The 12895-nt window shown below is 45.3% G+C and overlaps 1 protein-coding gene across 5 annotated transcripts in view; it reads right to left on the reverse strand.

Annotated features, from left to right (window-relative positions):
* Nucleotides 1-12895, reverse strand: part of PLAAT1 (phospholipase A and acyltransferase 1) — a 121872-nt gene that overhangs the window by 60842 nt on the left and 48135 nt on the right. For 3 of the 5 annotated variants that reach the window (XR_008891169.1, XM_056565403.1, XM_056565404.1), the window contains exon 3: nucleotides 11673-11941. Coding sequence is in view for 4 of the 5 variants with exons in the window: in XM_056565403.1 (XP_056421378.1) it covers nucleotides 11673-11941 (269 nt within the window). In the remaining variant the exon portion in view is untranslated. Of the gene's footprint in view, nucleotides 1-1367; nucleotides 5921-8204; nucleotides 8428-11672; nucleotides 11942-12895 lie in introns of those variants that run through there. The other 2 variants (XM_056565406.1, XM_056565405.1) reach the window with 2 other exon arrangements.

Consider the following 12895-nt stretch of genomic DNA (forward strand, 5'->3'; position numbering starts at 1 on the left):
TTTTAGCTAGGCAGTGGACGTCTTGGAGGTGTGCTCTGAGTTGTTTTTATGTTGGAATACTGCCCTGCGGCCCAGACTCCAAAGGGAGGGGATCATGCTCTGCATCCGTATGTCACAGGACATGTTGACATTAATGGTTCCCTCAATGAACTGTAGCTCCCCAGTGGCAGAAACACTTATGCAGGCACAGACACACTTGTCTTTGTACTCCTTACCTGGTTGTGCCACACACACTTGACACCATCTGAATCAAATAAGTTCATCTTGGTCTCATTGAACCACAGGACATGGTTCCAGTAATCCATGTCCTTAAAGGGGTACTCCGCCCCTAGACATCTTATCCCCTATCCAAAGGATAGGGGATAAGATGTCAGATCGCCGCGGTCCCGCTGCTGGGAAGCCCTGGGATCCCCGCTGCGGCACCCCGCTCGCATTACAGCACAGAGCAAGTTCGCTCTGTGCGTAATGACGGGCGATACGGGGGACGGAGCAGCGTGACGTCATGGCTCCGCCCATCATGACATCACGGCCCGTCCCCTTAATTCAAGTCTATGGGAGGGGGTGTGACGACCGCTGTGCCCCCTCCCATAGACTTGTATTTAAAGGGGCGGGCCGTGACGTCACGATGCTCCGGCCCCTGTACTGCCCGTCATTACGTGCAGAGCGAACTCGCTCTGTGCTGTAATGAGAGCGCGGTGCCGCAGCGGGAATCCCAGTGCTCCCCAGCAGCGGGGCCGTGGCGATCTGACATCTTCTCCCCTATCCTTTGGATAGGGGATAAGATGTCTAGGGGCAGAGTACCCCTTTAACCTGCTTGTCTTCAGCAAACTGTTTGTTGGCTTTCTTGTGCATCGTCTTTAGAATAGGATTCCTTCTGGGATGACAGCCATGCAGACCAATTTGATGCAGTTTGTGGCGTATTATCTGAGCATGGACAGGGTAACCCACCTCTTCAACCTCTGCAGCAATGCTGGCAGCACTGATACGTCTATTTTCCAAAGACAACCTCTGGATGTGACGCTGAGCATCTACTCTCTACTTTGGCTGACCATTGCGAGGCCTGAGTGGAACCTGTCCTGTAAAACTGCTGTATGGTCTTGCCCACTGTACTGTAGCTCAATTTAGGGTACTAACAATATTCTTATAGCCTATGCCATCTTTATATAAAGCCAGAATTCTTTGCCATGAGGTGCCATATTGAAAATTCAGTGATTACTATTAGAGAGTGTTAGAGTGATAACACAAAATTTAGGACACCTACTCTCCATTCACACCTGAGACCTTGTCACACTAATGAGTCCCATGACACCAGGGAGGCAAAATGGCTAATTTCCACTTAGGGGTGTACTCACTTTTATTGGCAAGGTTTAGAAATTAATGGCTGTGCTGAGTTTTTTTTTCCTTCAAAGTATATCTTTATTGAATTTTGTCATGTGTATACAAAGTACAACAGAAAAAACAGTGTCTTACACAGCCTTCGTACACGAAGGTGTTCAGGGTGAACCAAGAGCCTCAAAGATCAGGCGAGGAACAATAAGCAAGCAGGACAGCTGTTCCAATTAGAATATCGAGCATCATAAAACATGTCAACATAATAACATAAAGAAACTCCTAAGGCCATCCAACAAGAATACAAAAGAGCATAACCAATTTGGCATCTGTGTACGATCAGGCGGTCGTGCACTTTGTGGTACCCAGTGAATGCTCAAGGAGCCTCTAGAGGCGCTAACTATGGGTATACTTGAACTCTAGGTAAATGAAAGTAGAGAGTAGGAATGTAGGTACGAAAAGGAAAGAGAGGAGGAAAGAAAGAGGAAAAAGAAAGGGGGGGATGGGAAAGGGGGATGGATGGAAGGAGAACAAGACAAGAGAAGGAGGTAGCAGAGAGATAAAATAAAAACAGGAAGGTAGGGAGACAGGGGAGGTCTAGTAGAGAATGGTTGCTTACCTCTCGGAGAAGACGAACCGGGAAACCCCAAGACACCACAGCAGAACCAACAATGGCTTTTAAGCAGATAAAGATATGGGGGAATCAGCTAGTCAGATAAATGAAGGGTTTTGAAGTCCACGGAAGACATAAACTCCGTCCATGGTCTCCAGATGACGTAGAATCTGTCTAGTTGATTTTTGGAGTCAGCTAAGATCTCCTCCATCCTGTGAATGTGAGAAAACTCTCGAAGCCAGGACAAAATGAAAGGTGGGGAGGACGATTTCCATAACCGAGGGATGACCACCCTAGCCGCCATTAGGAGATGTAAGAGCAATTTTATGGATGAGTTTGGAAGGTAAGTCAGGGGAATGGAAAGGAGGATCAACTTAGGTGTTTTAGGGATCGGATGGGTAAGTATTTTGGATAGTATATCAAGGACCTGTGACCAAAAGGAAATCAGGGCTGGACATTCAAGCCAGACATGTGTCATGGTGCCACCAGGGTCTCCACAGTGCAAGCAGACGTCCGGGACATTTGGATACATATGTGCGAGAAGGGAGGGTACTCGGTACCACGAAGTGAGAATCTTGTAATTTGTCTTCTGCGACTTGCACGACGTGGAGGACCTGCGGCACCGTGAGAATGCCGTTTTCCATTCCTTCTCCGATATGGGGCACCCCAGATCCTTCTCCCAAGCAGAGCAGAAAACCATTGGGTCGCTTATGTAGGAGTCTAATAAAAGAGCATAGGAGGTGCTAACGGGCTTGTAAGTAGCATCCGAGGATATGCAGATACGCTCAAACGCAGTGAGATCTCTCTGTAACATCAGGTGTTCCTTCTGGGCATTATAAAAGTGATTAAGTTGGTAGTATTGCAATTGGTGCGTAGGCGTGGGGTGGACATCTTGGAAAAAAATTTTTAAGATGTGTTTAAGACCCGTCCAGGTCAAGACGTCACGTGGCAATGGTGCATCACTCCTTTTAAGGGATAGTAACATAGAGGAATTATGAGCCGACGGGAAGGACGGTTTATCAAACAGTGGGACGAGTGGACCTAAGGCATAGGCGCCTCAGGTAGGTCTTATAGGCAGCGATCATGGAAGCGGCCACCGGTGGGAGGGCTAGTGTCAACTTTCTAGTGAACATGTCTCTTGGCAGCCAGAGCAATGACTTGAGGTCAATCTTTGAGGCCCTAGTCTCGAACGCCACCCACTGCTTCCCGAGCCTATTATGGAAGCTATATAGTACTCTAGTTACAATGGTATCTAAGTAGTAAGCGGTAAAGTCAGTCACCGCTAGACCACTTTTCTCCTTCCTCCTAATTAAGATCTATCTGGCTAGGCGGGGTGGCGGTGCGCCGAAACAAAGCCATTCTGCAGCGCAGTGACCTCCCGTAGGAATGAGTGGGGCAAGGCAATCGGGATACCCGAGAACAGATACAGTAGCCATGGGAGTACTTTCATCTTGAACACATTAATCCTGGCCAACCACGAGAAGTCCCTGCTCTCCCATCTGGCCAGGTCGGAGCGCAGTGTTTAAAGAAAAGGTGGGAAGTTGAGGCGGTATGTGTCCGCTAGATCCGAAGGGACTTGAATGCCTAGATATTGTAATGAATGGGACTGCCATTTGAACGGGTATGAAGCTTGTAGGGATCGGATGGTGTGTTGGGGTATAGAAATGTTCAGTGCTTCACACTTCGAGGGGTTGAGTTTGTAGTTACTGACCTCTGAGAATCTGCCTATCACAGCTAGTAGGGAGGGCAATGAAACTAAAGGGGAAGACAAGAACAGTAATAAATCATCGACATACGCCGAGCATTTGTAATGGCATGGCGGCAGAGAGATCCCGCGTATATCAGAGTGCTGCCTAATGTCTATTAGCAAATGTTCCATACAAAGAACATATAAAAGGGGAGACAAGGGACATCCCTGTCGTGTGCCATTGCAAATGGGGAAACTTTCAGAGAGTTGGCCATTAATGCGGAGCTGGGCTCGGGGTTTTTTTATATAAGGCCATGATTTGGTGTCGCATGGATTCACCCAGGCCAATTTGGACGAGCGAGGCCGTTAGGAGTCCCAATCCACTCTATCAAAGGCCTTCTCTGCGTCGAGAGATAAGAGTAAAAGAGGAATTCCATGATGTTTGGCGCAATGGATGGTGGAGAAGGCTCTTAAGGTATTGTCTCTTGCCTCTCGTCCACGAATGAAGCCCACTTGATCCGGGTGGATGAGAGAACCCAGATGAACCGCCAACCTGTTTGCTATGAGTTTTGCAAACAACTTAGCATCAACATTTATCAAAGAGATCGGCCTGTAGCTGGGGCAGAGCAGTTGATCTTTCCCTTCTTTAGGTATTACCGTGACATAAGCAGACATGAAAGAGGGAGGGAGTGGAGTAGTCTGAGAGACACCATTGAAAGCCATGATGAGAGGAGTTGACAGTTCCGATCGCAACACTTTATAAAACTTTGCTGTATATCCATTGGGACCCGGGCTTTTACCCGCAGGCAGCGATGAAACTGCCGACTCCAACTCCTCAAGTGTGAAGGGAGCTTCCATGGCCTGGGCGGAACTGGCTGTGAGTGAGGGAACCGCAGTCGATTCTATGTATCTTTGGAGAGAGGGGGGATTTTGTGTCTGGCCAGATAATGCAGTCGGTTTGGGCAGGTTGTAGAGATCCGAGTAATATTTATGGAATGTGGCTAGGATGTCAGGGGTAAGGTAAGAGGTGGCGCATGAGTTCGTTCTAATGGCTGGTATAAAGGTGGAAGACTTCTTGTGTTAAAGGGCAGAGGCTAAGAGGCGACCAGATTTATTGCTTCAATCATAGAGTACCCTAACAGTGAGTTGCCTATAGTAGCGGTGTTTTGCATTCATGGGGTCTAACAGATCATGGCACACCTTTATCAGTTCTCTATATACTTGATCTTGTTGTGTACGTTTATGTTGTGTTTCCAAGGCCTGTAAGGTTTTAAGTAGCGATTGGAATTTGACAGATGCCACCCTCTTCAGCCTAGACCCATGCTTCATCAGGATACCCCGTATAACACATTTTAAAGTGTCCCATTTCCCCGTTGTAGCCATTTGATCAGAGGCATGATCTTGCGCAAAAAGGAGGATTGCGTCTTTGATGTCCTGGAGATAAAGCGTGTCCAAGAGTAACGATTCATTAAGTCTCCACGAAGCATGGGGCTTGGACAAGGATGGGAGCACAAAAGAACAGAACACTGGTGCATGATCTGAGAGTGTCACAACCCCTATGGAGGCTACAGTGGCGTGTTGAAGGAGGTGATGCGGAAAAAATATATAGTCTATTCTGCTGTATGAATTCCTAGGGTGCGAGTAGAATGTGTAATCCCTACCATGTGGGTGTAGTGCCCTCCAGACATCGCTCAGTTGCGTAATGTTTTACGCAACGCCCTCAATTTAGAGTGGGAGACCGTCGAATGCCCCGTTGAGGTATCACAGGAGGGAAAAAGCGGCACATTTAAATCTCCACATAAGATAATAGTGCCCATCGCAAAGGTTCGTAGAAGGTCCAGGGTGGAATGTAAGAAAGAGACTTGTGCGTGATTAGGCGCATAAACGGAGGCCACAGTAAAGTGTCGGTCCGCTATAGTGCAATTGATGAACAAGTATCTAGCATTGGGATCTGATTTAGTGGAGGTGATCTGCACTGGTAACGACCTGTGAAATGCTATGGAGACTCCCTTCGTCCTGGCTTCGGGGTTGGGACTGTGTGACCATAGAGGGAAGTTTCTAAACCTTGAAGTGGGTTTCCTGCAAAGCGAGTATGTGTACATTTTGCTTATGGAGGGAGTAAAGTAGCTGGGCTTTTTTCTCTGGGGTGTTGAAGCCCTGAACATTCAGGGACACTACCTTAATGTCAACTGCCATGTTGTGTGTATGTGAGGGTGATCATCTTACCCGGATGACCAGGGGCTATCCCGTCGTCCACTCCGAGAGGCACAGGAACACTTGACCGTTTAGACCTAAAATAAAAAGAAGGGTAATAACAGTAGGTAAGAGCAGAGAAAAGACAAAGAAGCTGGCACACAGTCACGACAGCACAGGTTCTAAAAGAAGTAGCCATAAGGGCTCTCAGTGATGCCAGGACCAGCATGGCATGCATCCTAACGGGGGTAACATGGAAGGCGAGGCTGTAGAAAGCCATGCAAACGTGTAAACGCATAGCAAACATGTGTGTTCGTAGGGTGGAATGGTAGGGCCAGGGCTATAATAATACATATGACGCCAAACACTCTGTGGTTCAGAGGGCTGGCACAAAAGGTAGAGGGCTGGGGCAATTTGGTCGAGTTGTCAACACTTTGAGGTCTTGTGGAAGGGAGGCAGAAATCAGGGGCATAGTATAGCATCGTTAAGGTGATGTGTAAAAATTAAGTCGGGAGTGGATAGGCAGCAGTGTTGGTACTACAGAGGTGTAGAAAGTGTAAACAACATATAGCCAGGCAATATTAAGTATTAGCCGTGTACTCAACATGCAACGTGTATAAGGAAAAACGGAATGAAATCGTTATGTAGAAGTCCGCGCGAATCAGCGGCGATGTCATCGCCTGACATCGTCCAATCAGGGGTATCAGAGCAGGTCAGATAAGGGTGACAGCATCCTCTGGATGTCAATCATGTCTTCCTCTTCTGACGTTGTGGTAGAGGGTTCAGAGAACGGGAGTCCTGGGAGCTACCAGGTGTAGGGGCCCGGAGATCAGGTAACCGCTGAGTGTTCATGAGAAAGAGAGATTCCCAGTCGGGCAAAGCCACTGGTGGGAGCTTGAAGGTACGCAAGAAGTGTGTGATGTCTTCAGGTCTCCTCAGGGTCGCTGTAGTATCGCCATATCGTGCAATAAGGGCAAAGGGGAATCCCCATCTATATGTGATGTTGGCATTCTGGAGTATCTGCAAGAGAGGCTTCAGCGCCGTCTGAAGACGAAGAGTGCGGAGTGAGAGATCTGGGTATAACTGGATTGCGGCTCCATTGTACTTGAGGTCCTTGAGAGTGCGAGCTTTTCACATAATCTCGTCTTTCTGTAAGAAGTGGTGGACCCTGCATATAACATTGCACGGTCGTTTTGGGTCTGGATTTCTTGCTTTCAACGCCCGGTGTGCCCTGTCCAATTCAATAAAGTGGTCAGAAGGTTTTTGAAGGATCTCATTAAAAAGTCTCTGCAATGTCACTGGCAGGTCTTGTGGAAGCACTTTTTCAGGCAGGCCCTTGATCCTTATATTGTTTCTATGGTTTCTATTGTCCATATCATCTATATGTTCGACCGTATTGGTGTGCTGTAAGGATAGGGCTTTTGTTGATTCTTGTAGGGTCTGCAATTGCGTGGAGATGGAGGCATTAAAGTCTTCAAGCTTCTGCACTCTAGTCTGCAGGTTGGAAATTTCCGCTTTGACTGGCTGGAGGTCTTTCCTCCAAGCTGTCTTCAAGTCTGCCAGTGAAAGCATGTCTGATTTCGTAGGAAGGAGAGCAAGCAATGCTTGGAGCTCAGGATGACCCTTTAGCGTGTTGGCTGCCATTTCTGGGGAAGGCAGAGCATCACTCAATTCCCCGTGGGCTGACAGCACAGGATGCCCAGGCGGTGAGTGGGAGGCACGGTTTTTGGAAGATTTGGGCGTACATCTTGAATAGCTCTGCGAGTCTTCAGAGGAAGAATAAGTGGAAGCCTGTGTACGTAGAGTACCGCTTTTCAGTTGGGTCTTGAAGAGCTTCTTTTTAGCTGGTGGGCTAGCCACCCAGTATTCAGGTGTATCAGTATCATCAGAAGAGTCGCAGGAACTTCTGCCAGAACTATTATCCGCCACTTCCATTTCAGATGCCCAGTCCAGGACATTTCTAGGTGGGGGACCTGGGACCTGGGTGTGTTCTGCAGTAAAAGCTTGGTGTTTAGAAGCACTATGGGAAACAGGTAGCACCTTGCTGCATGTTGTAGCATCAGAGCTTTTTGTGGAATGCTTATCTATCAGCACTTCTGTATGGGTTGGGGGAGCCTGCAAATGCTGAGTTGCAGTGCTGTGGGGAGCAGGGTCTGTGTCATCTCCCATTTTGTGAGCAGTGAAACTGCTTGCGTGAGGGGTGGTCAGCAGTTCAGAGGTCTTCAGAGGTGGAAAGTCCTCTGAGCTCCATTGTGGGCGAGGAGCAGCAGGGTTAGGAATGTTGCTCCCTGCAGTATATTGTGGAGCTGCAGTGGCTGGGGCTGCTTGCGGCAGTGGTAGCTGTAGCTGTAGCTGTGCTTCGTTCACTGTACAGAAGGAGGAAGCTATGGGCTGCTGGGACGGAACGGGAGCTTCAGCTGTCTGGGAGGAGGAGGTAAGTGACATGCTCCTACCTGAGCCCTGTTTTCGGTCCTGCTGTGCCCGAGCTATGTGACAGGAGAACCATGTGGAGCGCAGCCTCATCTTGGCCGCGCGCCGCGCTTACTGAGGAGACATATCAAATCTTTTGATCGGCCAGGGTCTGAGTGGTGAGACCCCCACTAATCTGCAAAATGAATGATGATTAGTGTTGCTCGCGAATATTCGCAATTTGAATTTTAATTGCGAATATCGCGAATTCACAAATATTGCAAATATTCGTTTTTTTTCCGCATTTGCGAACATTTATGCGCATATGCGCATATTGGCGATTATTGTGCCCTCCCTTCTTTAACGGTATAGGGAACTATGACTAGTGCATTAAACTCTGTGATTTTTTGCGTATTGAAAGCGATAGGCACATTGTGGTCTATGGGGATCTCATGGCATGTAAAACAGTACGATAAGCAGGACTGTCTTGACAGTACAGTGGATGGGAGACCACCACTGGTTCAAGTCCTGGGGTGGGACAGAGTCTTACAGTGTTGTGGTTAAACTTTACTCTCCTGGAAAAGCTGCTGAGTTGCCCATATCAACCAATCAGATTGCTTCTTTCATTTTTCACAAGGCCTCTGCAAAATAAAGAAGCGATCTGATTGGTTGCTATGGGCAACTCAGCAGCTTTTCCTGGAAAAGTTTCTGAGTTGCCCATAGCAACCAGATTGTTTCCTTCATTTTGCAGATGCCTTTTCAAAAATGAAAGAAGCAATCTGATTGGTTGCTATGGGCAACTACACAACTCTTTCTCTACACTGGCTTTGATGAATCTCCCCCATAGAGGGAGATTTATCAAAACCTGTCCAGAGGAAAAGTTTCTGAGTTGCCCATAGCAACCAATCAGATTGCTTCCTTCATTTTGCAGAAGCCTTGTGAAAAATGAAAGAAGCAATCTGATTGGTTGCTATGGGCAACTCAGCAGCTTTTCCAGGAAAGTAAAGCTAAACCACAACACTGTAACACTCTGTCCCAACCCAGGACTTGAACCAGTGGTGGTCTCCCATTCCACTGTGCTGCCGAGACGGTCCTGCTTATCTTACTGTTTTACATGCCGTGAGATCCCTATAGACCACAATGGGCCTATTGGATTCAATGGACAAATAATTTGTGTGGAATGTCTGCCCGGAAAACACAAGATTGTCACATCACTCTATAAAAATGCGAAATAAGATGGATTTTGAAAAACTCAAAGGATTAGGTCCACTGGGCCTGAATGATAGGAGTTATTAAAGTATATTCTTTTAAAGTAACTAGGATGTTATTAATTATACTTTTATCTAGGTTTGTCCCTCCCCTCTGTATGCATATGTAGAAGTACCTGTCCCGTCATCAAGCTGTCAGAGACGTGCCCTAGCAGCGAGAAATGGGTGTCGTCTCTTGAACTCCCTCGTACCTATTCCATCTTACACTTACACTAGCTTGTGTGATATCCGCTGGCATGTTACTGCTTATAATAGAAGAATAAATACAGCTACAGAACGGGTGAGCGCCACAATCTTTTTCTTGTAGTAGATTAGCTTTTGGTATACTGTTTTCTTCATCATTTGGCATCTTTTGCGGATGCCACAGCTGCTACTAATCACTATTCCGGGATAGAAATGAGATTAAGATATTGCTTGAGCACTGCCAGAAGTATGAACTTTTGCTGGGCTTAAGGGGCAAATTGGCACTAATTTACTTGGGGGGGGGGGGGGGGGGTCTGAGTGGCACTATTAAACTACATTTAGTGCACAGTGGTACTATTAAATGAATTAGGTACTATTTGGCACTATTTGGGCACTATTTGGAGGCACAGTGGCACTATAAAACTTAATGGGGCAGAATGACACTATTAAACTACTTTGAGGGGGCCCAGTAGCACTATTGAATTTTTTAGGGGGCACGTAAGCAAAGCAGCACTTTGAGGGACTACTTAGGGGGCAGTGGAATCATTAAAGGGGTTATCCAGGAAAAAAACTTTTATATATCTATCTATATCAACTGGCTCCAGAGAGTTAAACAGATTTGTAAATTACTTAGATTAAAAAATCTTAACTTCAGAAGCTCATAAGTACTGAAAGGATTAAGGTTGTTCTTTTCTGTTTAGAAGAGGTTTGCTATGGGGATTTTCTTCTAAACTGGGCGGTTCCCGAGACACGTGTCATCAGAGAGCACTTAGACAGAAAAGAACAACCTTAACTTGAGAAACTTATAAGTACTGAAAGGATTAAGATTTTTTTATAGAAGTAATTTACAAATCTGTTTAACTTTCTGGAGCCAGTTGATATATAAAAAAAAAAGTTTTTTTTCTGGATAACCCCTTTAAACTTCTTAAGGGTGCACAGTGGGATTATAAAACCACTAGGGAGAAGTGGAATCATTCAACTACTCAGGTGGGACATGGCACTAATAAACTACTAAGGGGGCACAGTGGTACTATTAAACTACTTAGAGGGGGGTGAAATTATTAAACTACTAAGGGTGGGGGGGGGGTCACAGTGGTACTATTAAACTACTTTGGGGGCACAGTAGCATAAATAATCTACTTACATTGCATACTGACATCATTTCACTACTTAGGGGGGTACAGTTGCCTAATTATTTTGTTTAGAGGGTACAAGACGCAATGTGTGACAATAGTAGAAGCTGGTATAGAGGTTAACAATCCAAAGACATCTGGGCAACAAACTGCATAGTTGAGACATGAATGGATGTCTGAGCAGAATGAAGAGGAAAAGCAAAGTAAATGACTGATCAGAGAAGACGTCACCTGTGTGTTACTGGGTATATTTTACTGTAACTAGTCACTCACAAGTTCTAAAAAAAGATCATGGCTGGGTTCTTCCTTATAATCAACTCTCAATTCATTGTTAATCTTGTTTTACCCTGACTTGGGAATAGGTATATTTGATTATTAGCATTGTAATAACTTTGTCAGCCGCTGCTAGGCCTGACCCATATATGTAAATAACATTGACTTATTAGGGAATTAATATGTGTATTATTAGTAGTATTAAAATAAAATAATAAACCAAAAAAGAATCCAAAACAAGATTGCACTCACCATTTACAAACTTTTACTCCGGCCAGAAGAAGCGCAAACCAGCGCGAAACAACTTGCCAACTTGTCCCGGTGTGCCCCTGCCTCCGCTTGTCTATGCCTACACTCTGCTGAATAAATGTTGTGGATGGTGATTGCAATCTCGTTTTGGATTCTTTTCTGCTTTATCGCGTTGCTTATGCTGAGGTGCACCACTGATGTCCACATTTTGCCTTTTCTGCATTCACACTTTTCTCCGCTTCCATACACTGCCCTAGTCCTGTAAGTGCCGGATCCCCACCACTCCAGCTTCTAGTAAAATAAAATAATGTTATAACTGAATGAGAGCACCTTACCTGATCAGATACACCTTCTCCATACCGAAGCAGTGTGACAAAATGTTCACAGTTATTTCCCAGAAGGTCATAGCAGATTTCCTGCCCAATAAGAAACTCTGCCCGCTGGATGATCTCTTCTGCTGGGAGTGGAGTGTACTTATCATCATACTTATTGTTTACTTTGTAAGTATCGTTTCCCACAACATCTTTGAGGAGCTGCATCTTTACCAGAGCCTTTCTGCTGAAGACAGATTTTGCGCTTGAAAATGAAGCAACTGTGTTTTCTTCTGTCAATGTAAGGTGAAAAAAAGTTTGAGCTGATGGTCATTAAATTCTCTCTCACAATATCCTTATAATTTTTATAAACAATGTCATGGATTGTAAACAACGGACTGTAAAAACAATCGACGGAATTATTGTCTTGAACCAGTTGAATCACTGAAGCGGTACTACTGTTAAAACTCAGTACTTACACAGCAAAACAATTAGCAGAAACAAGGCTTCTGCAGGCTGTAGGCTTACAGATAATAGGCTTGGGAACCTGTGATGTGACCCTTGCCTTGGTTTAAAAAAAAACATCCCCAGGACACAGCTACATTCCTCTGATTATTAAATAGGTATATGCACTCCTATGTGTAAAATGTTTCTATTTAAAATCACAATAAGATTCCTTAACTGATATAGCAATGATAGAAAACTGAACACATGACTGTCTTATAAGATTCAGGTTCATGTTACAGAAAATGCATTGTTGAAACCTGCTTGAATAAAAAATTCTTATAGATTAAAGCTAATAATATTAAAGGAGACATATCATGCAGAAAAACATATCCCCTATCCAAAGAATAGCGGATCATTTTTAGATCATGGGGGGCCTTAACTGCTGAGACCCGCCACAATCACCTGCATGAGATCCCGGCTCTCCCCGGGAACGGGGCATGTTGGCTCTACCATAGAGATACATTGAAGTGAAGTGTCCCTAAATCCCTTTATTCAGATACCAAGGTTAGAACTGTATCACAGAATTTTTATAACTAAGGTGTATTATCTTGCACTTATCTTCATCAAATGTCAGTTCTGACCATTTTTTCTAGTTTACCTAATCAGAACAAGTCCCTGGATCAATGTTCTATCCCCATAAATCTACTATCCATAACCTTTAATGTTATTACTCTCTAGAAAAACATCCAGGCCCCCCTTGAACTTGTCTATTAAATCAGACATCATTGAATGACTGTGTC

This window comes from Hyla sarda, chromosome 3, assembly GCF_029499605.1.
Source record: "Hyla sarda isolate aHylSar1 chromosome 3, aHylSar1.hap1, whole genome shotgun sequence".
Taxonomy (NCBI): domain Eukaryota; kingdom Metazoa; phylum Chordata; class Amphibia; order Anura; family Hylidae; genus Hyla; species Hyla sarda.